The following is a 27,110-nucleotide window of genomic DNA, read 5'->3' on the forward strand; positions in this document are numbered from 1 at the left end:
GTTTCTCTGGTGTAGAATGAACACTGGTCTGCAAAAGCTGAAGGAGGCATCAGAGTCTGTCGCAGCTCTCAGCAAAGAACTGGAAGTGAAAGAGAAGGAGCTTCAGGTTGCCAATGACAAGGCTGATATGGTAGGTTTTGAAACAGGTGATGTTATTTTGTTACATTTGAATTGTGACGCAGAAATTTAAGATCAAAGTTGCAACCCAGTCCATAATGAACTAAACTGACAATGTCAGACTGCTGTTATATATATATTGCTATATTTTACTCCAAGTGTATGTGCAGGTATATGTCGATGTGGATGATCAGCAGTGAAATATAAGCTATTTCGTTACATGAATGAATAAATAAGTATTAAACAAAAATTCAATAGAGAAGAAATAAAGAAAAGCGTTAATTTTGTCCACTGCTGTAATTTGTGCTTGGATGTTCAAGTGGGTGCTTGTTGTATTCCCAATTATTGTTACAATTCTTGTTCATGTCAGCAGTTCTGCCATACAGTATGTCTCGATTCAATCTGTGTTTGCTTCGAATAATGAATGGCATTAACATTTGACACCAGATTAGCAGTTCTTCTTGTGTTGATTGAATAAGGTTTAAAAGTTGAGATGTTTCTTTTTTGTCAATACTTCCAGGTGTTGAAGGAGGTGACAGTAAAAGCCCAGGCAGCAGAGCGAGTGAAGGTGGAGGTGCAGAAAGTGAAGGACAAGGCTCAGGCCATCGTAGACCGTATTTCAGCTGACAAGGCCATCGCTGAGGAGAAACTGGCAGCTGCCCGGCCAGCTCTTCAGGAGGCAGAGGCTGCACTGCAGGTATAGGAAATGTTGAATATGCAACTCCCAGATTTCTGATCAGCTTTATTTTTCTCAGTTGGACAGAATTGAGTCTAAACTAGTTGTGTATGTAAAAAGAAATGTTTTGTATGTGAACAAGCCAAAGAGTCTACAGCCATGTTGGCAACTTTCGTTAGTCAGAACAACTAAACGCTAACTCACTTTATTTTAATCATGCTTGCATGCTAACATTTGCTAATTAGTACTAAACACAAAATACACCTGAAGATGATGGGAATGTCATTAGTTTACTCATAGACTGAAGATTTGCACAAATTAAAATAACCTGATGAAAGCAGTGAATGATAAAACTGAGCATCAGCAAAGTGACTGCAGTTCATCATGAGGAATACATGTTTCAATCAGTCAGTAGGATGCATTCGGGACAATGAACATTTGATTTCAGTCAATCCCAATCTAGTTTTGGTGAGACAGTCCAGACAGATCATAAGAATTTGGACAGTTGTACATGTTTGCTCTTGGACAATAATTTAAAGTGTCAAGTTTTAATTTGAGTAGGTTTGCATCAGTATAGAAAGAACTGTGTGGAAGATATAGCCCTCTTGACAAATATTGCCCAAAGTTTAAAGGTTCAGCTCCAATTTATTGTGACTCTCCCATCCTATTGATAGCTTAAAGACTAAAACACACTATAAATTACCGCCTTGAAAATCCAATCCAATTTTTTTTTACCTAACTCTATGTTTCTTAATTTGCCAAGCAGATGGGTTTACCACATCCATCTTGTAGAGCTTCATGTTATAAGTTTGATTGATCCCGAACCGGCGGTGGTTCGGACCAATCAGCATCTTAGGAGAAACTACTAACACCTATGGCCGTGGTTTAGGTGTGACAACAGCGAGAAGGAACTGTTCATTCGGGGAAAAAAAACAGCAATGATCTGATCGATTGAAATAAGCCAGTGATAAAAAGATTATTTACCCATTCACCTGCCAAGTATCTTCTAAACAACTTCCAGAGCCGCTTCTTGCATTGTTCTGTGTAACAAACCATGTGACACGTCAGGTTAGTATGTTTCCACAGGGGGGAAAATGTCATGAGGACATTCTCTGCAAATTATTGAAAGACTTTTTTACAATATTTATTTTCAATTATATATTTAATCAATGAGGAATGCCTGCGTACAGTATGAATAGTATTGTAAGGGCTCAATGTTCATATTCATCACCTATTTACTGTGACCAATTTTAATCAAGCCTGTGATGCAGTACCACTCCTCATGCATTGTCTTCTACTCCTGTATGCTCTTTGTGCCAGATTAATTTTGCTCTACAACGTAGCCTCAGGGTTGAGAAACTGTCAGTAAACTGTGTGTCGCAGCAGTTGCTTGTGCCTCGGTGTGTGGCTGAATGCAAACCCTGCTGATATCTGCTTTGCTCTCTTACTTTGTGTTGCTCCAGGGTTCCACTTAGAGTGCTTCTTGACTGGCTGTGTGAAGGTGCATGAAGGTTTTGCCCACAGCCTTCCTATGCTGGTGTGTTTAAATTTAGTCTGGTGTTCTGGGGCCTGGAGCTGCATTGTAATTAAAGCTGTCCTCCTGGGTAGATGGTTGCATACAGATCTCCTGTGGCAGGGCCCTGATTAGAATTTGTATCTTGCTGCTACATATGGAAAACTTAGATTTCCAAACAGGCAACCCTGGTCAGACTCTTGTAATTGTTACTTTCAGTTTGACATTTTACTACCTGGATGATTGAGATGAACACAGAGAGGGCACGATTTTGTTTTCTGTAGTGGACACTCTATTAGTTACATCTGCTCTTGCTGTAGGCCTGAGACAGCACTGGAAAAAGTGTAAATCTACTCATTATATATTTATTTGCTTTTGCAGCTGATAAGAAACAATGACACGTTTCCATAAAAATACAATAATATAATATTGCCATAACCAATTAATTTAAGTCCAGGGGCAGACTGCAGCTAACGTGGTGTTGCAAGATCCAAATTCACTGTGTGAATATATGTTTGGTTACCCTCTTTAGGACATTTTTTCCAGTCATTTCATCCTACTGGATGTAGACCTCAGGTTAGTTTTGGAGCAGCCTTAAACCAATCAGCATTGACCATCATATGCACCAAAGATCCACCACTGCTGCAACTAGATTTAGAAAAAAATGTTATGACTTCAACTTCATGACACTTACCAAGCGACACTGGTCACTGATTGGTCCGCCCTTCAGACTGGCTGAAGTTTCCAGACTAAAGTCACAGTGAAGAAAACCGAAGCTGAGCAAGAGTCTGGCAGAGCCCGGCTGGACTGCAGGTGCTTAGCCTCGTCAAATTCAGATGATCATATTGCATTTTTCTTTGCAATCAAGGTCTTATATGTATAGTGTTTGTTCATCACTTTCGTAAAAGTAGTATGTATTTATTTTGCCAGAAGGTCATGAGATTTACACTTTGTGTGTTCATATCTCACTAACTGACTACAATCTGCCCATATTTTCTGTTAAAATGCACAAAAGGGATTTTTGGAAGTATTGTTTTACAGCAGCAATATTCATTACTGATGCACAATAGCAGTAATAGCTGGGAATAAGTCACAGAGGCTGGTGTTCCTACAGGATGCTTTTCTTTCATGTTAGAGAACACTATCATTGTATAATATTTCAATAGTGGCTGCCTTGCACAGGAATCTCCACAAAGCTGACTGGCTAGCAGAAAACTAAAATACAGTAGCCACAATTGTGTTTTTATAGTACATACTGTAGAATGTAACTAAATGATTTGCTCGTAACCCTGTTGAGACATTTCCATGAGAAGCGGAAGATAATAGAGGTGACAGTAGAAGTACATGATAAACCAGATTGTCTGCTGGCTGAATGTCTTGTGGAAGATTCACTTTGGACTTGGGCTAAATGGAAATGGAACAGGGAGGAAAGAGCAGAAATGAGTCCAGCAGGCAGGCAGCCTGATGAAGCAGCCAAACAACTCTCACTGGGACGTTTTCTTTACACTTCTGCTGTCTCTCATTTTAATCAGTCCCCTGAGATTATTCCATGTCCCCCTCTGCTGAACGCCTCTCATTCTGTTGGAATTTACACTTAATTTGATGTTGTATTTCACTGTCTCTTTTTGTCAGTTCCTCTGGTTGTATTTCCTACAGCACACACTGCCTTCTTTACAGTATATGCTCAAATGAAAACAAGTTATTTTTCTTTGTTCTCATCACAGTTATTCTCTCTCTAATCACCTTACAACACAACATGTGTTGAAATTGATCTCCTCTGTTTCCTCTGTCTTTGCCCACACAGACAATCAAGCCATCAGACATTGCCACTGTGCGAACACTTGGCCGGCCGCCTCACCTCATTATGCGGATCATGGACTGCGTGCTGCTGCTCTTCCAGAGGCGGGTCAACACCGTGAAAATGGACACAGAGAAGAACTGTAACACTCCGTCCTGGCAGGAATCCTTAAAGCTCATGACGGCTGGAAACTTCCTGGGCAGCCTGCAGGTGCACTTACCAATATCCAATTTGTACAGTTGAGATCTAATTAAAGTGTAGATGCTGTCATTAAACTGCTCAAATATAGCTTAAAACACATGATTTAGGAGATATCCTTTGTGGCTCATGTATTAATTTACTGTACTGAACATAAAAGAAGGTAAAATCATTGTACTGTACATGCGTTAGTGAGGGACCAGACTGAACTCCAAGGAAGTCATATGGAAGGGATTAGTACCTTCTCTTCCATCAAAATCAGTTATAGTTTCTTATGTTCAAAATTATTCTGAAAATATACAGGATGACCATGATCTTATCTCGGTGTGTATTTACCAAAATAAGAAGACTCTTGGAAAAAAAAAAAATGTAGATTTTGTTCAATAACATCCTCTCTTCCTTTTTCCCCTCTCCATCTTTTAGTACCTGAACTTTTCCCAGTCTTTCTCTCTCAATCCAAATCGTTTTACTCAAATTTCATGCTGTTTTAATTTCATGTAGTTTTGCATTCCATGTTTTTAGATTCCGATAGAGTTCATGTGTGGCTGATAAGTATATTATTTGTGTCCAGGCTAAAATAAGTCCCATTTCCTTTCTTTCAATTAAAACTGCCCCACACCCGTTCCCCTTTTTCTGCCTCTTCCTTTCTCTTGAAGCAATTCCCCAAAGACACCATTAATGAGGAAATGGTGGAGCTGCTGCAGCCTTATTTTAAAATGCCTGACTACAACATCGAAACAGCGAAGAGGGTGTGTGGCAATGTGGCCGGCCTTGCATCATGGACCAAAGCCATGGCCTCCTTCTTCTCCATCAACAAGGAAGTCTTGCCCTTGAAGGTAACATCGAGTGTTGTAGATTTAGCACAGTGGTTTGTGTTTCTAGACAGTATGCAGCACAAAATCTTTTTTTTTTAATAAAAGTTATTCTTTTTGGTTGAAAGCATTATACAGAAATGGATATATATCAAGCTGCTAAAATCCCTTGTACTGAGACAGGCAGTGTGATAGAACCATCATCATCACCCTAATAAATGTATAGCAGTTGTGTGCACACACTCCCTGGGTAAAATCCATGCTCTCCAATTCGTCCATTCTGATAAATAAAAAACACTTGGAGGAGAGTGGTTGTTTCTCTGCAGGAACACCCCAGGCTACACAAAATAGCACAGACTGTCTCTGATTTAAAAATAATTTAAAAAAAAAATTATTCTCACATTTTGGCAGCGACAATTTGTGGACAGTGGAGGTAATAGAAGTGCCACAAATTTGAGGAAGGATTAGGTTTTTATCGACAGATCATGAGCGCACAAATACAAAAAAGATAAAACTGGGTGCATCTCAAGTCAAGTTTTATGGGCCTTTTTTTTTTAATTTAATCCCTTTATACAAACCAAGAAACGGATTTTCCCATGCAGACAGCTTAATCATGAAACTCACTGTCCTCATCACGGTCACAAAGTGGAGACCTGATTGGGGCACTGAAAGGTCATACTAATTAGTATCTGACCATTTAGATATGATCCTCTATATTGTAGGATGAAATAAGTTTGATTTTCTGTGTGTGAGATCAGAATTTACTCGTCATTTTATTTAGAAATCTGGCATTAGTAAAAGGTAACATCAAAGTCACACCAATGTAAAGATTTGAAATGAATGAACTTGAGAAACTCTTCTGACTTTCGACAACATAAGAAACGAGATGTTCTGATTTCTACAGTAAACACTGTGTTTACACACACAGCTACAAACACAAACTACTTGACTAATACGGCACCATACATATCTATACTCTCACAGCACTTGGATTATGTAAGATATATTCACTAGCTAATAGCTGTTTTCACCCTGCTAGTTTAACCCAGTGAATTCATGCAAATGTCCCAAAACCTTTTTGAAAAAAGTCTTCACTGTTATTATTTCTCATAATGACAAAATGGACAGTCTAAAGAACAGCAGACAGGACCATTATTGGTGAATTGAAATACTGTATACTATGAAACACCAGAATTTTTTTTAGAGTGCACTGTGAAGGTCAGTCTTGTATGTCTATGACTGTCCTTTATAGAGGTTCTTCCATTCAAGGCTTTCATGAACACAAAGCAAATATGAGTTTGAATAAGGTAGGATCTCAATGATCATTCTGTCAGGTCACATATTTTGAAAGCGAATGTCCGATGTGTTACAATATTTAAAAAGCTAACTGATGCAATTCTTTTTTTTTTTTTTCTTTTTTTTTGCCGAGTTCACCAACAACATTGCCTGATGATGAAACTCTAATTTCACATCTGTCTGTGTCTTCTTCTTTTTTATCTAATTTCTTCCCCCTTGTTAGCTGGTCTCATTTTCAGTCTTGTTTTTTTTGCATCTGCAACGTTTAATTTTCTCCATCCTCTCTCCACCATCATGTTTCTGTTCACCCCACCCATATCTCACTCCCTTTCCACTTTCCCTTGTTCCATCTCTCACAATTTGCTTTCCTCTCTCTTCTGCTTCTCTCATTTTCTCTCTTGCGCAAACAAACAAACATATTCTGTTTTTCTCATATTCTCTACAACCCTCACGAGAACCGCTCGCTTCTCTGCTTTGATCCTGACCTTTAGCTAAAGTGTGGAACACAGCCTAGCAAATTGATTTTCTGGTTTCCAGCTCAGTGATGGCCTCCATCTAAGCTGGCCAGCTAGACTCTCAGCCGGCGATACAGTTGGACAGACAGACAGGCAGAAAGACAAGCAGGGATGGTCCTCTCAGATGCCAATTAATATTAAATGAAAGCACCCGACTTCCTTGTCCCGAGCCACGCAAACACACCCAGACGCACACACACTAAGGAAACACCACAACATTTCTGTGAATCTCTGTCCCTAAACCTCTGTGCTTTTTCCACAGCCTCAGTTCTACCCAGAAAATATCCTTTTTTCCTACCGCTGTCATCTTTCAGACTCTTTCTTCCTCTTTTGGCCTTCCAGTCAGCTCTCCACCACTGTTTAGCTCCAGTTTCTCGCTACCTCCCTCAGGTTCTCTTGTAAATCTCTATTCTTGCATCTGCAGTTTGATTCTTAAAGCTGTCTTTACACTTCTAAAGTCTTAATAAAAGATGTACTTCCGACCTTGCCACCTCCCTGCTTATTTTATGCTATCTGTCACGACCTGAGCTGAAACATTTTCTGAAGTATTTAATCAGTTCATCTCTCTAAATTGAGAGTTTCCTCCATTATTTTTCCATAAAAAGCATTCACTCCCAACGCCACTCTCTCCTTTTCTTTCAAATCGTTCACATTGTCACCTCGTTTGGTCTTTCATCATTTTCTCCATCTTCCACAGCCTCATCACAAGAAAACTGACTATGAATCCTGCAGGGTTTTATGTGCAATGAAAGCATCTCAGATCTCTCTCTCTTCTTCTCTCCATCTTTCCCTTCTCTGTTTTTTTTAGGCTAACTTGGCAGTGCAGCAGAATCGTCTGGCCATAGCTAATGTGGACCTTCAGAAAGCCCAGGCTGAGCTGGATGCCAAGCAGGCAGAGCTGGATGTGGTACAGGGGGAATATGAGAAGGCTATGATGGAGAAACAGGTCAACCGCTTTACTAACTTAATCAAAAAACAACTATAAAATCAGTTTACCACTCAATCAAAGAGCAGTATGTGCTTAAAAAAAAAAAAAACAATTACATCATGTCCAATAAAGCAGATGTGACATTCATTATTTATGGTATATTGTTGCTTCTGCATATGGAACTTTATGCCTTTATCATTTACTTGGAAAAATTCCCACTGGAGCCACTGAAGTGATAAAATCATAATACAATGAATTTTGCTTAGGTAGGATTGAATAGCACATAACATTAAACTCTTAAGCCTGGATCCAAACGGGTGATCCAATTACCTACATAATTCACCTGCTGTGCTGTACAATAGTTTGAATTCCTACAGTAAAGCTGTCTTTGTGCTGCCTTGGTTCAATTCATAATGTCCTAGAACAATGAGATTTGTCTGTCCCAGGTCACTCCTGTCCTTTTTACAGCAGCATGTTTCGTGAACACAAGTGCTAAATATTGTGTCTATTGTATGAGAAGGTGGGCATTGAAATATGTGGTAATTAAAGTAGTTTAAGAAATCAGGACTGCCCAAGTTGACTCTTATAATTTTGTGATTGAGACGCAGAGCTGTTCATCTCCAGCAAGACTTTTGGGGCTCAGACAGAAACTGTTGATTTTCACTTGCTCTTTAATAAAGGGAAAGCCTAAACGGGTCTTTATTAAAGAAACAGAAATTATTGACTGCTAAGGATAATTTTGAGTTTAAATGAACCCAGCCTTCATGTTTTTGGACTGAGGCACCTGAGGGATATCCACAATGAGATAAAGATAGCATGCAAGTACATGTGTTTTTTGTCATCTGCGTATCAGCAATCCCACGTGTGTATCCTATTGTAGTGGGATTAGAGACCATCTTAAGTCCAAAGGAATTGTTCATATAAAAGTTCACTCTTTGTCCATATACACTGACATAAAGAGGGGTATAAATCCATACAGATGTACAGAGAATAAATGGATGAATAAGAGTTGGATGGATAGACAGACAAAGCTGAACAGACACATCAACCTACTGACCTGTTTTCCGGGCCCTCTCCCATCAGGCACTGCTGGAGGATGCTGAACGCTGCAGACACAAGATGCAGACAGCATCCAGCCTCATCAGCGGTCTCGCTGGCGAGAAGGAGAGATGGACGGAACAGAGCAAAGAGTTTGCTGCCCTAACCAAACGCCTTGTGGGTGGGTACCATAAAGCTTTCAAAATGTAACCATGGCAGCAGAGAGATGTAATAATTAATGCTCTATCATTCATAGTATTGAGGTTTGGTTGGGTGATTAGCAAATAAAGTTACACTTGGAGAACTAGCCTAAAGGCATCATTTCAAAAACACATGCTAATCCTTCAATTATCAGCATTGTGGTGAAAATATTACTGTTTGACTGGACAATTAATTCCTAATATTGACTTGCTTCATCTGATTGTGCTGAGACTTCACCAGTATTTAAGTGTGACCTCATAACAACACCTGTGTCGTCCCGATCCAGGTGATGTTCTGCTGGCCACAGCGTTCCTTTCTTACTCCGGACCATTTAATCAGGAGTTTCGTAATCTGCTCCTGAGTGACTGGCAGCGAGAGTTGAAGCAGCGCTGCATCCCATTTGGCAACAACCTCAATGTGACCGAGCTGCTCATTGATGCGCCCACTGTTAGTGAGTGGAACCTACAGGTCAGTGATCCATTTAGTTTACTGCTACCAAAGAGCCTTTTTAGTGCTTATTGATGTAGAATATACAGTATGTGATAACTCTGTACTGTAAAATGTTAATCTAGTTGATCTATTGTACCTGGAAGACTGCAGTTAAAGACTGTGATAGGTACTTAAGTATTGATAATCAGCTTCCTTCTTTGTAGCATAAATGTATCTATTATTTGGATGTTTGCCATGACTAAATCACATACTCGACAGTGAAGTTAAATTAATTACAATCATATACTGTAAATAAAAGCAGCTTCCAGGTCTGAAAAAGGAGGCCGATGCGGAAGTGCGTAAAACTCCAATACCACGGAGGGCCACTAGGTGTTGGCTCTAAAAAGGCTCTGGCTCCATAGACTCCCTTTCAACATCTCTCATGAAATACAAAATCAATACATTTTCCACTTGTCATTTTGGTGTCATTTGCTAAAGTCACTGTTTTTTTATATTGTTTACTCGCAGTCCATCTGAAAATAATCCCCTCATTAATTTGAAATTAGCCCTAAAAAAAAATGTTTCTGGGGTCGTGTCTGTTTGATTGACAGGCCTGTGGTGCAGACAGGTTTCAGCTGTTGGTGGGCGGGGCATAGTTTCGTTGGGTTCCCAATCAGACTGAGTCAGATCCACTGCTGCTCAGCTCATCCATATATGCAACTCAAGGCTTTACAACGGCATAGGCTTCACTGTTGGTTGCCGGTTGATTTGAATACTTGAAATAAAAAGAAGTGATTTATGTAGATGTTAATTACTTAGGATTGAGCCTCACCCATCATTCATCTTCTGTCTTACAGGGGCTCCCCAATGATGACCTGTCCATCCACAACGGCATCATTGTGACCAAAGCGGCTCGCTTCCCCCTCCTTATTGACCCACAGACACAGGGAAAAATGTGGATCAAAAACAAAGAGGCCAGGAGTGAACTGCAGGTTTGGCATTTTTTCAACTGTGTTGGTTTGATGAGTACTTTCCATTAACTTTTTACCAAAACTATGCCCACCCTAGGTCCATATTTCAATATCAGTGTGTTTTATGCTTCTTTTTCTGAGTTACATATCTCTTTACAATATAAAGGATTTCTTTAATTTTTCTGAATCCTCCATGTCAGTTCTGATTGTTAGTGGTCTCTAAAATCTTTACATTGCTTGATAGTAATAATAGTCAGAGTTTCTCAGATTCCGCAGCATTCTGTTTGCCCTTCCATTTCCATTGACCAAGTTGCACAGCATACTGGAAAAAGAAGTGTAAAACCCTGCAGGCGTAATAAGCTCAGCCAAGGTCACTGGCTCAATTAGGGGCAATCTCTGAGCTGAGAGAATGCATTCTGCAATCCTATTATGAGTATCCTGAAGATGCATTTCCCGTAGGTTTCAACCTTTTCTACAAATTACATCATCAGACCTACTGGATTTATTTTCATAAGGTTTTCTAAAAATGGCTCGCTTTAAAACTGGTGTATTATTAGCTTGAGTAGTCACAGTCCCCAGACAGAGGTTGGCCTACGTAGCTTTGAGAGAATGACAGAGAAACCAAACACGTCTCCCTTATTTGACAGAATCAGATGCACTCCCCTCTCTGTTTCATAGATGGGTGATTGACTTGCCAATTTATCATCAGCTTCTGACCCCCGTACATATTGAAATCACACAGTTAGCATTTTTAAACATGTTCACTTTTCTGATCTCAGATCACCTCACTGAACCATAAGTACTTCAAGAACCACCTCGAGGACAGTTTGTCTCTTGGACGCCCCCTTTTGATTGAGGATGTCGGGGAGGAGTTGGACCCCGCGCTTGACAACATCCTCGAGAAAAACTTCATCAAAACTGGCTCCACTTACAAGGTAAAATGGCAGAACAAACCGACTGAGACTCTCGTGTACCGGATTTCTTTATCCGTTAGTTAGAAGAGTTTGAAATGCGGACTGGTGTGTTTTGAGTGCTTGTGAGAGGCATGATGGGAGCATGCCAGCACCTCCAAGCCATGCCAAGTGTCCCAACTGTACGACACAGGTTGGAAAGCTTAGACAGCAGAAAACCAGATGAGCAATCTGTTTTTTTGTTGTGGCTGACACTGCACAACATAGGTAGCACAGTCTGGAGACGAAGGAGAGGGACCTGGTTGTTCAAACCGCTCCAGCTTGAGCATGTGTCCTTAATCATATGTGTTGGGACAGATTAAATTATTATTAGCATGGTCGCTGCGTCTGTGGCACAATTGATTTCTACTTTTATTTGTTTTGCGCTTTGGACAGAAGTTTAGCATCATTAGCTCTTGTGAAAACACATTGTTCATAGATTTTGAAAAGCTGCATTAAAAAAATGTGTAATGTTAGTCCTTTTTAATACATACAAGTAGCCAACAAACATACTCACACTGTGATAAGTCTGGTAATCTTATTAGATTTTTTTTTCAAATAAAGGCATTTTTCTGTTTCTCATTATTGCCTGTTAACTTCTGGCTGTGGCTGATGCTGGATAGTCAACAGCTGACACTGCAGCTGCTTCCCTCTCACTCACACACATGCATCAAACAAAAAAATACAACACACACACACACACACACACACACACACACACACACACACACACACACACACACACACACACACACACACACACACACACACACACACACACACACACACACACACCATGTGGTTATTGCAAGTAAGCACAGACAAAAGTCTCTTGCCTACTTAATAACCTGATTAGAGGTGTGTGTCTCCCTCCTACCGCTCCCTGAAAAGCTTTAGTTTCTATTAATATCCTGGTGTGAGGAGGAAGTGAAGGTGTCGACGGCTCCAGGGAAAAACCAGCAGATGGATAATTAGAAGTTATACTGCCACGAGTAATTAAATGCTGATCAGGGCAAATGTAGGCACACATCCATGCACATGCACACACTTGTACCAAATAGACAGGAAATGTTTCTGAGCAGCTTGTCCTGCAAAGTGTTTATCATGTCTGTCGTGTTGTTTCTTAAGTTCATAACAAATAAGTCCTGGAGTTGTTGTCTTGAAGTGGTTTAGGGAAGATTTGGCTGAATAATCAAGATAAATAACATGTATTTGTGATACATATGCATGTGTGTAGGTATTTTGTGATGCTCTTCATGCTGGTATTGTGTGGATAGTTGATATTCTAACTGATAATGAAAATGCCTTCCTTTTGCAGGTGAAAGTTGGTGACAAAGAGGTGGATGTGATGAAGGGCTTTCGTCTATATATGACCACTAAACTGCCTAACCCGGCTTACACTCCCGAAATCAGTGCTCGCTCCTCCATCATTGACTTCACTGTCACTATGAGAGGCTTGGAGGACCAGCTGCTGGGCAGAGTCATCCTCACTGAGAAGCAGGTATGCTCAAACAAAATGGTGGCCACTGTATACAATTTAGGGACTTATTTAAATTAAGTTATAATGTTCTATTATATTATTGCTAATTAGTTTGAGTCCCAGTATGTTCCCACACAAAGGATGTACCACTGACTTAATGCTATTTGTGTAGATCCTTCTTGTCCCTCGAAAAGCTCTTGGAGACCATTTAAATGCAGCCGCCCCACTGTGTACCTCATTTTCTCTCTCTAGCGAGCACAAACTGTGACAATATAACTCGGAGGTCATTATCGCCCTTTGAATATAGAACATGGCAATCATTATGCTCTTAGACACAGACAGTGTGAAGAAACAACCAGTCACCCAGAAATAGTCTTCACATGCATCAATAGCAGATACACACACAAAGACACACACATCTAAAGCATCAGTGACTTGACTCATTCATACTCATACAATAGTGCATTATAAATGCACCAATGCAGAGGACGCATTGATTGTCACTCTGAAAAGACTGCAGAGAAGCAATTTTCTCCCTGGTAATGGCTGATCATAGAATGAAAGATTTATGCCAGATGAGAGGAGAAGCTTCTTATCTGTGTACTAAATATGGATTTAATCATAATGGGAGCTGAAGCTACTTTCTCAGCAATAAAACCTGCTGCTTTCATGAGCTCAACATCATTGTTGAGTCATTTACTTTCACTTTATGTCTCAGTTTATAACCACACTCTGCTGTCTTGACAGTATTTATTTTCTCTGTAAAGCCCATTTAATTCATGTAATGTATTCACTTACATTCAGGGCATGGCACTGTTACTGTGTGGTGTTATCAAAAGGCTGAAGTGTCAGGCTTTAAGGCACTGTGAAAATCATATTTGCCTGTTATTAAAGATTTAAAAAAAAAATATGAATAAGAAGAGCATTTATCCTAAAACCTCAGGAAAAAAAACTGCTTTATGAAAGCCTTTAATCTGAATCGTAGTAGCATTGTGATTGGTTTAAAATCCACCTGTCAGCGTGACAGAAGTGGTAACTTTTTAATCAAATTATTTTAACCCTGTAAATGGCAGCGTGTTTAATATGACTCTCACCGTCATATTAAAGACGCTGCCATTTACAGGGTTAAAATAGCCACAGCCACTAATGACCAAACCGTCATTTGGTTCGGATGACAAGATAAGTCCTACAAGTGCTTTACTATCATGTTGGCCACTCTCAGGCCTAAATGTTAACTTACAGTATGTCACAATCTAAAATGCATTTATCTTACTGGTCAAATTCTTGCTCCACAGGTGAAAAACCTTTTGATTTTAATGACCCGCAGCTGACCTGCAGCTTTATAACCTATATGTACGTGTGTGTGTGTGTGTGTGTGTGTGTGTGTGTGTGTGTGTGTGTGTGTGTGTGTGTGTGTGTGTGTGTGTGTGTGTGTGTGCGTGTGTGCGTGCATGCGTGCGTGTGTGTGTGTGTGTGCGTGTGTGTGTGTGTGTGTGTGTGTGTGTGTGTGTGTGTGTGTGTGTGTGTGTGTGCGCGCGTGTGTGCGTGTGCGCATGTGCATGTGTGTGTGTAACCAGGAATTGGAGAAGGAGAGGACAAACCTCTTGGAAGATGTGACATCTAACAAGAGAAAGATGAAGGAACTAGAGGACAACCTGCTCTACCGACTGACCAGCACACAGGCAAGAAATACATCTTTAAATTATGATGTATTTTAAACATCATTTAGACATAGAAATTTAGAAATGAAAAACAGCATTGCCTCCAACTGAATTAGAGAAATGGGCATGTGACATTTCTTAGTGTGTAAACTGGAGCAGTGTCGGGACCAAGTTCTATAAATTCTTCTTATCTTTTAATTTGTAAAAGCAGTTTGTCTCATTCTTTGTGCTTTCTTGCTTGATAAAAGTATGAAAAATGGACTGGTGATACAGTCTATGCTGGAAAATATGCTCATCTGGATTACATCTAAATGTCTAAACAAGTTTGTTTCACAATGAAAGTTGCACAAAATTGAGTTCACCCAGTGCAAGAATCATAGAAAAAAATATAAATATTTTTCAGTTTTATCTTTAATTCTGAATTCAATTACCAAAGTTATGTTTCCATTTTCATTGTTTTTCTAACTTTCTCTCATAAATATGTTTTTGTAGGGTTCACTGGTGGATGATGAGAGTCTGATTCTCGTTCTTAGCAACACAAAGCGCACAGCTGAGGAGGTCACTCAGAAACTTCTTATTGCTGCCGAGACCGAGATCCAGATCAATGCAGCCAGAGAGGAGTACCGACCAGGTAACAGCCGCCTCAAAGACACAACTTACACTGTTTTGGTTATTTACTCTGGTCGGTCACAGTGTGTCTGCCAGATGTAAGTCAACAATCCATTGACTGTAAATAAATGTGGCAGTAGCTTCTGGGTCTGAAAAATGAGGCCAATACAGAAGTGCCTTAAACTGCAATACCACCAAGGGCCCCTAGGGGTCGGCTCTAAAAAGCCTCTGGCTCCATAGACTCCCATTAAATTCCTCTCGTTAAATAAAAGCGACAATACATTTTTTTTTACAAGTTTTATGGTGTTGTAAGCAAAAGTCCCTCTTTCTTACTTGTTTTCTGGCTGTCCATCTGAAAATAATCCCATCATTAATAAGAAAATAGGCCTCAAAAAGATGTGTTTTTGGGAGTGTGTCTGTTTGATTGACAGGCCGGTGGTGCAGGATTTCCAATCAGATTGAGTCAGATCCACCACTTGCTCACCTCAGATCGTCCAAATATGGTCATTTCTGGCTCCAAACTGCTCTGAACTCGCAAGACGGTGACGTCACTGTTGGTTGTAGTTTTGGTAATTCAGTAATTTGAGTAATTCAGGTCAAGCAGTGACCATCATGCGTCAATCTGTGTTAAACTGATAACAGATATTTTGATTCACTTCATCATCATGAATTTTATACTCGGTGGGCGCGCTTGAGGCCTTTGTGCAAAGAAACATTGATTTAATTCATGAAAAGAGGAAACAGTCAACAGACACAATATTCAGAAAGTTATTCCTTCACAGTCTAGCTTGTTTTGCACATTTTGTGCCTGTGTGTTTGTGTGTGTTTTCAGTGGCCACAAGGGGCAGCATCCTGTACTTCCTGATCACAGAGATGAGCATGGTGAACGTCATGTATCAGACCTCTCTGAGACAGTTCCTGGGCCTCTTTGACCTTTCTCTGGCAAGGTGAGAATCCTCTGGCATTTATAATTTTCTGCTCTCTATAATGAATCGGTTTGCCCTTTAAAGACGTAGTTTATCCCGAAAATGAAATTCATTTTTATTGTGACACTTGTGTTGGTTGAAACATGTTTATGCCCATAGCGAGGGATCCTTTGCAGCTGGCCCATGAGTGTTTCTCCTCTCATTGTGTTTTTCCCACTCTCAGACGAGGATTTGTTTTTGTTTTCGGCATCGTTAGTTGCACTTTCTAGGCGACTGAATCTGATTAGGATGCAGACATCCATGATGCTATATTAACTTTTCCCAAAACACAGATTTTCAGAAAGGGCAAAATTATATTAACGTGTATTAAAGCCAGACATTTCCTATCTGTGCCCCAACACCTTCATCCTACCTTATTTGTCTGCTGTTTTTCTACTTGGTCCACATTTCAACACAGTAACTACAGCAGGGAAGTGATGCTCCTTATGTTATGTTTTACCAAATGTTAGAATTGTACACAGAGCACATTGGAACAGTGTGATTAAAAAAATACAAAGTGGCAAATCAAATTGCATGTAATTGCCAAGATGTCTAGGTATACATTTTTTGGTGCTAACTTACAATTACTATTTACTTCTCATTATTATGCCTTTGTAACGAAATGAAGCTTTGTGCTCTTTGCTTCCCGAATGAGGAATTATTTTGTTGTTTGTGTTGTCTACATACATGACCGTTGTTCAGGGTGATGTGGAGGTGATGACTCCTGAATATTGTTGAAATCCTAAAAATGGTAGAGTAGCATCACAATAAGGCTGTTTAACCTTATAAAAGTAGTTTTAGTTGCTGGCCAGTGGATTTAATTGCTTTAAATGTAACAGGTGTTCATTTTTATTGTGTCCATTTCTTATATATAGCTCAGCTTCTCGAATACAACAAACAAATTAGTCAATAACAGTCGAATCCTCATCATAAATGTCTGTTTTATCATGGTCTCAAACTGTTTTTCTGTTCATTTATCTCATACTTCATTGTTGCTGTCTATGGTACGTGTGTGGGATATATATTCATTTGGATTGAGTTAAGAATGAATGTATCAGGATGGAGAGATCAGATCCTTTAATTAACGAAAATATATTATTTTCAGCTTGTTATGTTAAAGGTAGAAGCTACTGAGTCACTTTAAAACTACAGGTTGGACACGGAATCGTGAACTGTTTATGGAAATAGCGCTTTGTTTGTTCTGTGTTGTTTATGCATCATGCAAAGTGAAATAAAGTGACAAATAATTGCAAGCTCAAGTAGAAGAACATACATTTTTCTTTCAAATCACTCCAGTACTCTCAACAGCTACAGGAATCTTTCACATAATTCATTGTTACCAAATGTCGCAGACAGCCTGAGCCTCACAGTTCACACTGTTCACGCATGAGTGTGTTCTGATCCTACTGTGATCTGTAGTCTGTATTTGATTATGGAGAAACTGTCACTATTACTGTTAACTATAATTTTGTGGCATTATAGCAGGAGCTGCAAACTGACTGAACTTTGATGTGTGCTGTGATGTGCAACCTAAACAGGTCCTCCAAAAGCCCCATCACCAGCAAACGGATCGCCAACATCATAGAGTTCATGACCTTTGAGGTGTATAAGTACGCAGCGCGCGGGCTCTACGAAGAACACAAGTTCCTCTTCACTTTGTTGTTGACGCTGAAGATCGACATGCAGAGCAGCAGGGTCAAACACGAGGAGTTTCTCACGTTCATTAAAGGTCAGAGGCACACGTGAACATGGAAGGTTTTATTTGTTGTCTTGTTTACTTGTGCATGTAACAGCATGGATTGCTTTTCTTTTGTTATAGTTGGATGCACTCAAACATCCACAATGTGGGACTTTTAGAGCTTCATCATGGTCATGAATTATGGTGCCAGAATGTTAAACCTGTAAATCAGCATGCAGATGTATGAAAAGATTAATTTAATTAATTATTGTAATCATAAAGAAATAGAATATGATCTTTATATTGAATGAAATCCATCAATCAATCAGACTTTATTTGTGGAGCACTTTTCATACAAATCCCTTGCAACACAAAGTGCTTTACAATAAGAACAATATAAAACAACACCCCCCATGTATGAATAAAATAGAAGTAGTATAATTAAATATATAAATATATAGTCAAATAAATCAATAAAATTCACACAAAATTAATTATAAAATATTGAAATAGAGCAACTATATTTATTATAAATTAAATTAAATTAAAACTTTTATCAAATACAAAAATATATACACCAAGAAGTAAAACCAGGTCAAATGTATCATGTTTATTGTGATGAATTAGCACACACAACAGGTTAATTTCCATACTTTAATAAAATACAATAAATGGACTTATTGAACGCCCACAGAGAAGGAAAAAGATTTTCAAAAAACATTATGCTTGGAAAGTCTACTTGGTCAAATGCAAAACATAGTTGTAATGGTCTTTTAAGATGAACAGCCTCACTCTGTAATCTAACCAAAACGTTCCCTTAAATCTTCCTCTTAAGTGCTTGGATGTGAAGTGGGGAATTTCAAAACATCTACACTGAGCCATGAAGACATGTTTTGAATTTTGGGAAGTTATCAAACACTGTAACAAAATCAAAGATTTTATATTTCAGACTTCAGTGTTTGCTGAAGACTGGAGTGACTGTCAAGTCAGCTGTAATATTTGGAAAAGCAAAAGTTTCCAGATATGTAATGGTTTTGTGTGCCAGTCTGTTACATCTTATCTTCTGGTATCACTTTGTTGTGTCAGTACCTGGAATATTTACAGTACTAGTTATGATTTTGACCTTTTAACCGAACAAAGACTGTCTGCACATCATACAGTAGCAGATACCTTTTTACTGAATTCAAATCTCAACACAAAACAAAGAGAAGTTACAAATGTTGTTGTACGGCTGTCACTCTTAGCCTCCAGGTCTGTTGATGAAGTTAGATTGAGGCTCTTTCTGTTTTCTGTATTCATTATTTACTTTGCAGTGTGGATGTCTCTGAATGCTCATCACAGGGTTTACGCACTTATTAACATATTGGCACTGCAGCAGGTCCATGAGTCAGAGATGGGGGGTTGCTCCTCACTGCAGGAATAAAAGCCAACAAAGGCAATGGCAAAACCGAACAGACACAGTCTGCTTCACGCATGCAGCTTCACCATCTGTCAGCGCCGACCTCCTGATCATGGAGTCACAATATTCTGCGAATGATTTTGAAGATTGTGTTTACAAGTTTGCATGTTTGTGAAACATTTATCATGATGTGTTTTTGTATTTTAAAATATTCTTTTGTGCAAAAATCTTTTTTTTCATTTTGGGTCTGCCTGTTTATGTGTACATTCACATGCAGGTGTGTGTTTGTTTACAGTAAGTGTTTGTGTTTGTATCGTCCAGGAGGTGCTTCTCTGGACCTGAAGGCTTGCCCCCAGAAACCGGCTAAATGGATCCTCGACATGACCTGGCTCAACCTCGTAGAGCTCAGCAAACTGTGGCAGTTCTCTGATATCCTGGATCAGGTGGAGTGCACACACACACACACACACACGCACGCACGCACGCACGCACGCACGCACACACACACACACACACACACACACACACACACACACACACACACACACACACACACACACACACACACACAAACGCAGCTCGATCAATTTAGGCCGGCCTTGACAGGTGTATGATACCTTTACCCACATGGACTTGTATCTACTAGCAGCAAAGTGTGTTAGCGCACACACATACTCCTACACAGACACAGACAGCAGTCTCCAGGTGCTTATTAAATACTTTTCACAGCTCTCCTTTGCTCTAGCAAGCATGGCAATATCAGTCTCATCATGACTCACTTCATTGCTCTCTTCTCTACACACACACACACACACACACACACACACACACACACACACACACACACACACACACACACACACACACACACACACACACACACACACACACACACACACACACACACACACACACACACACACACACATCATGATGGACTGTCACTCACACACACACACACACACACACACACACACACACACACACACACACACACACACACACACACACACACACACACACACATACACCCTCGGGTGACTGACAGCCTGGTGGCTCCCATGGAGGGGAAAAGTCAGTGCTCTGTGAAATGAGCTTAGTTTGAAGAAACTTCCAATCAATTACATTTGGCTGAGCATGTGTACACTTACAGACACGACAACAGTGTGTGTGTGTGTGTGTGTGTGTGTGTGTGTGTGTGTGTGTGTGTGTGTGTGTGTGTGTGTGTGTGTGTGTGTGTGTGTGTGTGTGTGTGTGTGTGCGTGCACGTCCAGATACACATGTATTTTTGTGTGCATGATTACCAGGGATAGGTGGATTAACCGTTCTTTGTTTAATAGAGTCAGTCTTCCAAAAAGAACAAGGTGAGGACGGGATGGCAGGGTTTCAGATGTCTGACTTGAATGTAACACTCTCACGTTAATGTGCTCTTGAACAGAGCATTAACCTCTCAGATTCTTAAGTGGAGCTCCTCAGTGGCTAACAGACAAAAACAAGCAGCTATTCAACTATATGAACATAAAGCAGGTAATTGCTTCACTTAAATACTCATTCAAGGAAACGCTGGGTGTCAAAATGACACATATAATCATTCAACGTCATTATCTGAGCTGTAAGCTGTATTATAATATAGATATCATATATTTTAGACTCACTGAAGAAAGTGTAAGCTGTCTGTAATAAAGCCTAGTTTATTAAGTAAAGGATTGAGATAAACCTGGTCAATACAGCTATATTTCTGCAGGAGAAAGATTAGAGACGCAGTAGACAGACAGTACATGTGCTGAAAGGTTATTGTCATGAGTGTGATGTAAATACTGTATGTTACTTTGATTTCCCCCACTAATCTGGTTACCTCTGCATGTAAACACAGTGATTAAAAGGCTATGTGACGTACACAGTATATTGGCATATGTTATGTTGCCACATCACATCGTGGTGTTTATATTCATTCAATATGAACTGCTTTACAGACAGCACTTCATACCACACTGCCAGTTTAGGACCTGATGTTATTCTAACTGTACAATTATCCGAGTTGCTTAATGTGTTAAACGATGTGTCAGTCTGAGCTGAGTCTTGCCATATTTAAGACTTAAACTATATGTCAGTGCATTGACATATAAGACATTGTTTGTATCATGAAGCATTTATGTTTACTTTTGTTTACAGTTTCCTGTTCACTATTCGGAAAAAAATGTGGAAACTGTTTCAAGAGAAGACGTGACACAAATAGTAATAAGCAGCCTCATAACATGTTTTGCAAGTACAGAAAGGGACATGTTCATCACGGTCCTTCAGCACATTAGGACAATTTGGACAATTTGAGGCGTACAGAGTGAATACATTTTGATATTTACCAGAAACATAGGGTACATTTGATCCTTGCTTTTCTCTTTTTTGCTCGTGATAGATTTAATTCGAATGACACATTGGCCATCAATCTGGGTCCAAATGTATTTTTATTGTTGGATGTATTGAAGTTTTTTCTACATTCTTCTTTCTTGGTCCAGATTTGACATCATGTGATGCACTAAAAGGTTTGCTGTTTTTATTTGAGTTCCTGTGTCAGAGTTGTTTACACTTTTCTTCCAGATAAGTCGTAACGAGAAGCAGTGGAAGTCCTGGTTTGATAAGGAGGCCCCGGAGGAGGAGGTGGTGCCCAACTCCTATGACCAGGCTCTGGACCGTTTCAGACGGCTGCTCCTCATACGCTGCTGGTGTCCTGATAGAACCATCGCGCAGGTTAACCCCTTAAGCCACTACACTAAAAACATCCCCAAATTCACTCAGTATCTGTAAGGCTGAATGAACAACCTCAGACTCTGTGGATAGCAGACACTTGGGAGAATTTTGAAACACATTAAGTCTCCTTGTCCTCACCATCAGGTCAGACTGAAATCTGAAAAACTATTTTTACCTCGGCCTAATCAAACTATATATTAAAAACCTTCCAGAAAAAAACATACGAGTTTCCCAGGTTTTACAAATGGGACACATTTGATAACACATGTTTACCACATGTTGCAACATATGATAACATGGGACAAAATATGTTTTCACATGGGAATCTAAATGGGCTTCAAACATTACACTATGTGAGGGAAAGTAAATTGCAGCCTCACCATGAGCCAGCAAACCCTGGTGTTGTTGAAAATTCTCATTTGCAACTGTACCATATCTGATCTGAAGCACAACAAATGGCATGCCCATTTTAGTGTTGGTGCTCGGTGGCCTCTTCATTGAATTTGGCACGCTGAGTAGCAGTGGAAAAACAGCATCAAGTTGTGTTCTAATAACAGACACAGTCTGGTTCTGGTTCAGCGACCTCTGGAGTGAAACAAGTTTTTGTATGATTATAATATTCAGATACAAGGATTCGATGGCTTAAAACCAACACTTGTTTATCTAATCAGCTGAATCACAATTAATGTATTCACCTATTTATAATAAACTGTCTAAGTAGAGTTAGTGCAGTTTCCTCAGTTGTTTTATAAAGCATCTCCAACATTATAGACCAGGAAAAAAATCTCCATCTACGGTAACATTGCCCTCGGTCAAAGCTCTCCTTGAAGAAAAATATGGAAGACATTTAGTAAAACAGATTTCACTCTGAAGCTTACTGAGGCTGAATATCTACAATAGCCAATGAACATTCACTTCTTACTGATGGGTAGTTTTTTGGACCATTGAAAGCCTCGGGTGGAATATATTTTGTTGCATCCACAGTCCAGCAGTTGTTCTTGTCTGACCTCAGTCTTTACTGTTGGCTGAAAAGAGTAAGCCAATAAAAAAAAACATGTTTTTTGAACCATTCCCTCAGTTCTCAGCCTTACAGAAACTTGATTTATTCCAATATTTACTTTTACAGTGTTTTTTCATTTTGCATTATGAAGCAGCACACAAACACATCTACTGTGCCCTATTTTATTCCATGTCTCTCCTCTAGGCTCGTAAATACATAATGGATGCAATGGGGGACAAGTACACTGAAGGGGTGATTCTAGACTTAGAGAAGATGTGGGAGGAATCAGACCCGCGAACACCTCTCATCTGCTTCCTTTCAATGGGCTCTGATCCAACTGACTCCATTATCGTGCTGGGGAAGAAGCTGAAGATTGAAACCCGATATGTCTCCATGGGACAAGGACAAGAGGTCCACGCTCGCAAGCTTCTGCAGCAGACCATGGCCAATGTGAGTCAGCGGTGTGAGGTCACTGCTGTTTCTGGATCATTTAATTGAGACACTAAGGGACTCGGTGTCTGAAAATGTGTTTTTAAAATTAAAAGTTTTGGAGATGTTGAGCTCATCACTTCATATAGTTTTCACATGATAACTACTATTATTGTCCCCAGGGAGGCTGGGCCTTACTCCAGAACTGCCACCTGGGTCTGGACTTCATGGATGAGCTAATGGACACGGTGACAGAGACAGACTTTGTCAACGACAGCTTCCGCCTCTGGATGACCACAGAGGTCCACAGACACTTTCCCATAGCGCTTCTGCAGATGTCAATCAAGTTCACCAACGAACCACCTCAGGGCCTGAAGGCGGGGCTTAAGAGGACCTACGGAGGTGGGTTTTAGTTTAGTTCAGGTGTAAATCATCATCAAACAGATAATTCTTTATCAGTTAACTGAGCAATAATGAAAATGGTGAGGCTGTACTCGGAATAAAGATGCACATATTCCGACCTGAAACAATACAGTGTTCGACTGTGAAGACGTTGCTAGGCATAAACAAACAAAGGAAACAAAGTAAAATGTCACCAGACTGCTCTCTAGAGATAGATAGATAGTTACTTTATTAATCCCACAAGGGGAAATGTTTTCGTTCTATCTTATTATTTCAAGGAGAAGTGCATCTGCGTGAAACAGGACATAAAAGAATGATAAGCATGCAGAATTGGGAGTGTTATTATTCGTGGATGTGTGCGTGTGTAAACAGCTTAATTGTGGATGCAGATAAACACATGGACCACATATCCGTGGGGAAAAGGAGCAGGTGAAAAATATGGAATTGCAGGAAAAACACCTGTCTGCTGCCTAATTCATGGCAATTTACACCCAAGTACTAAAAGCCTCAGGGAAGGTTTGTGAACTCTGAAACAAGTTCAAGTTTGTTTAAAACTTAAGGTGGGAGAAAGAGAGGTATATTTAATATGTATGACCAGCTGTCTCCTATGGAAAAGTAATGTGTGTGGTGCCTGAACGGCAATTGAGAGCCAGTGTCCAGCTCTTGAATCCTGCCTGCAATTTTATAATTGCATCTAGTAATCAGATTATGAGTCATACTTGTTTTAAAAGGCACATTCAATGTTTGTTTTTTCCACCTCCAAATCCAAATTATATTTAGTCAGTAAAAAGGGAAAGTGTTTTTTTTCCTACTGTGTTTACTGGATGTTTTAAATGCTTTGGATTATTGCCCCCAAAGCTCAGTGGTTCTCTACATATTTGACTCTTTGCTTCCTGTTGGACAGGCTGCTGATGTGTTCATCCATGTGTCCCTCACCAGGTCTGAACCAGGACCTTTTGGATGTCAGTAACATGGTGCAGTGGAAGCCAATGCTGTATGGAGTAGCATTTGTCCACAGCACCGTACAGGAGAGGAGGAAATATGGCCCTCTGGGATGGAACATCCCCTACGAATTCAACCAGGCTGACTTCAATGCTACTGTCCAGTTTGTTCAGAACCACCTTGATGACATGGACATTAAAAAGGTTGGTGAAGTGGTACTACTGAGATGTTTGGCAAACTATACTGCCCACAAGTGTTTGTTGGCCAAGAGGACAGGGAAAGTGCACAAACACATCAGTAACAGCTCAATTAGATGAAGTTCAGATCATTCAGGGTACTGCGTTTCACAGTGACAGTAGTTTTAAATACCTTTTCCTGGTGGAGGGAGTTCACAGCAGGTTGTGGTTGTTGTCTTTTTGTTTGACTCCAATTCTCCAGTTTCCTATCACCGAGGAAGATAATGTAATCTTAAAATGTTTGTTTTATAAATAAATCGTGACGTAATAACAAATAAGTCCAAGTCTGATACACTATAGTGTGTAACTTCCAGGTCTGAAAAGTGAGGCCACTGTGGAAGTGCCATAAACTGCAATAACACCAAGGGCCACAAGGTGTTGACTCCGAAAAGGCTCTAGCTCCACAGACAACCATTCAACTTTTCTCAATAAATACAAAGTCAATACAGTTTTTCCTCAAGTAATCATTGTGTCATTCGCTAATGTTGAGGTAAATCTTACATTTGTAAGCCTAATTGAGCTCCTTTCATGCTAATAGTTAGCATCTACCAAGAGCCTAAATGTGAGGTGTTTAGGGAACATCAGTAAATTATGTTGGAACCAATAACCTGCTAGTGGGGTGTTAAGGGAACATCTTAAAATTGTAGCTACAGAAAACAACTTGGGTCACACTCTCCCCCTCTAAACTGCATGAAAACAAAAAATTGCTCACAATGTATAACCCAAATTAAATCAACTCCTTCTCCCAACCAATTTTGTCAAAAACAAAATCACATATTTTATTTACTGTAATATTTTATCCCTATTTAATATCTCCTCAGGGTGTGTCATGGAGCACAGTGCGATACATGATCGGAGAGATTCAGTACGGCGGCCGCGTGACCGACGACTACGACAAGCGCCTCCTCAACACCTTCGCCAGGGTGTGGTTCAGTGAGGACATGTTTGGACCTGCCTTTAACTTCTACAAGGGCTACAGCATCCCAAAATGCTCCAGCGTTGACCAGTATCTGACGTACATTCAGGTCAGTTTCTAAGGTGGACGATGTACACACCTGTATCTGTCTTCATCAAACAAACGGAACAGGTTTAAAGACATAAAGCTGCAAAAGTGTCAGTTTTAAACTGTATGAAGGCTGATCTCATGAGGATTTTTTTTCCTTGTGGATGTTTGAAAATCACTACTCTTTCTTCTTACATTTTAGGTTCTTGAACGTATAGTGTTCTGGTCACATCCAAACGTAGGCTGTCGTGATTCCAGATAAATTGCAAGCATGCTCGTTTCAATACAGATTATATATGATTTATTAGCATTCTTGTGTGCTTAACTGGTGTGTGTGTGTGTGTGTGTGTGTGTGTGTGTGTGTGTGTGTGTGTGTGTGTGTGTGTGTGTGTGTGTGTGTGTGTGTGTGTGTGTGTGTGTGTGTGTGTGTGTGTGTGTGTGTGTGTGTGTGTGCGAGTGTGTGTATGTTTTGGAGTAGTTTCTTAGCTTGTGTCATTAAAGCTAGTTTCATTATGATGGATGTTCAGGGCTTCCAGGCTCAGCGAGCTTATTCTGCTCTCCCTCTCAAATAGAGAATGACAAACGCAGCCTTGGAGAACACACATACAGAAAGAAACACGCATAAAAAAAAACACGCATATTGTCTGCACTCAAATTTGCCAACAACCAATCTCTCTCTTTTTCTGTCACAGACACAAAAACGCACACTTGCTCACACTTTAAATGATGAGACAAAATGCATAGCCGACCACAACGTGTCAGTGTATGTGAATGTGTGTGTATGTGTGTGTTTAAATTAAATGCACATAGAGAGGAACAAAGGTAAAATTCCCGACGAGGACTTAAATGTCCAAAGCGAGGCGTCTCAAAGGCAAACAAGAGGTATTCTCTGTAGTGTAGTCTCTCAAGTGTGACTCAGTCAGGCTCTCTCCTGATGTTTGCCTCATTTCGAACACAGAGTGATGGATGTTTGTCAGATGTTACGTGCAACAAAATCCCCAAGTAATGGAGGAAAGTAAGAGACATTTACCAAACACCTGTTGAACAAGCAGAGCTCAAACTTGCAGGAATGCGGCCCGTTTTCATCACGTAAACCTGCAGATACTTGGATGTTATCCT

At 39.9% G+C, this 27,110-nt stretch overlaps 1 protein-coding gene across 1 annotated transcript in view; it reads left to right on the plus strand.

Moving 5' to 3' along the window:
* Window positions 1-27,110, plus strand: part of dnah5 (dynein, axonemal, heavy chain 5) — an 87,258-nt gene that overhangs the window by 52,769 nt on the left and 7,379 nt on the right. Inside the window, exons 64-83 of the mRNA XM_069693189.1 lie at window positions 16-130; window positions 638-814; window positions 4,111-4,314; window positions 4,959-5,138; window positions 7,734-7,871; window positions 8,937-9,072; window positions 9,379-9,560; window positions 10,379-10,513; window positions 11,272-11,427; window positions 12,761-12,943; window positions 14,500-14,604; window positions 15,076-15,214; window positions 16,025-16,139; window positions 17,696-17,886; window positions 19,556-19,677; window positions 21,830-21,979; window positions 23,184-23,429; window positions 23,591-23,810; window positions 24,750-24,955; window positions 25,810-26,013. Of these exons, the coding sequence (XP_069549290.1) occupies window positions 16-130; window positions 638-814; window positions 4,111-4,314; window positions 4,959-5,138; window positions 7,734-7,871; window positions 8,937-9,072; window positions 9,379-9,560; window positions 10,379-10,513; window positions 11,272-11,427; window positions 12,761-12,943; window positions 14,500-14,604; window positions 15,076-15,214; window positions 16,025-16,139; window positions 17,696-17,886; window positions 19,556-19,677; window positions 21,830-21,979; window positions 23,184-23,429; window positions 23,591-23,810; window positions 24,750-24,955; window positions 25,810-26,013 (3,304 nt within the window). The remainder of the gene's footprint in view (window positions 1-15; window positions 131-637; window positions 815-4,110; window positions 4,315-4,958; window positions 5,139-7,733; window positions 7,872-8,936; window positions 9,073-9,378; window positions 9,561-10,378; window positions 10,514-11,271; window positions 11,428-12,760; window positions 12,944-14,499; window positions 14,605-15,075; window positions 15,215-16,024; window positions 16,140-17,695; window positions 17,887-19,555; window positions 19,678-21,829; window positions 21,980-23,183; window positions 23,430-23,590; window positions 23,811-24,749; window positions 24,956-25,809; window positions 26,014-27,110) is intronic.

Source organism: Brachyistius frenatus, unplaced genomic scaffold, assembly GCF_029030835.1.
Source record: "Brachyistius frenatus isolate BFR_SWC_R1_liver_20210118 unplaced genomic scaffold, ASM2903083v1 Contig_14, whole genome shotgun sequence".
In the NCBI taxonomy this organism is placed as follows: domain Eukaryota; kingdom Metazoa; phylum Chordata; class Actinopteri; family Embiotocidae; genus Brachyistius; species Brachyistius frenatus.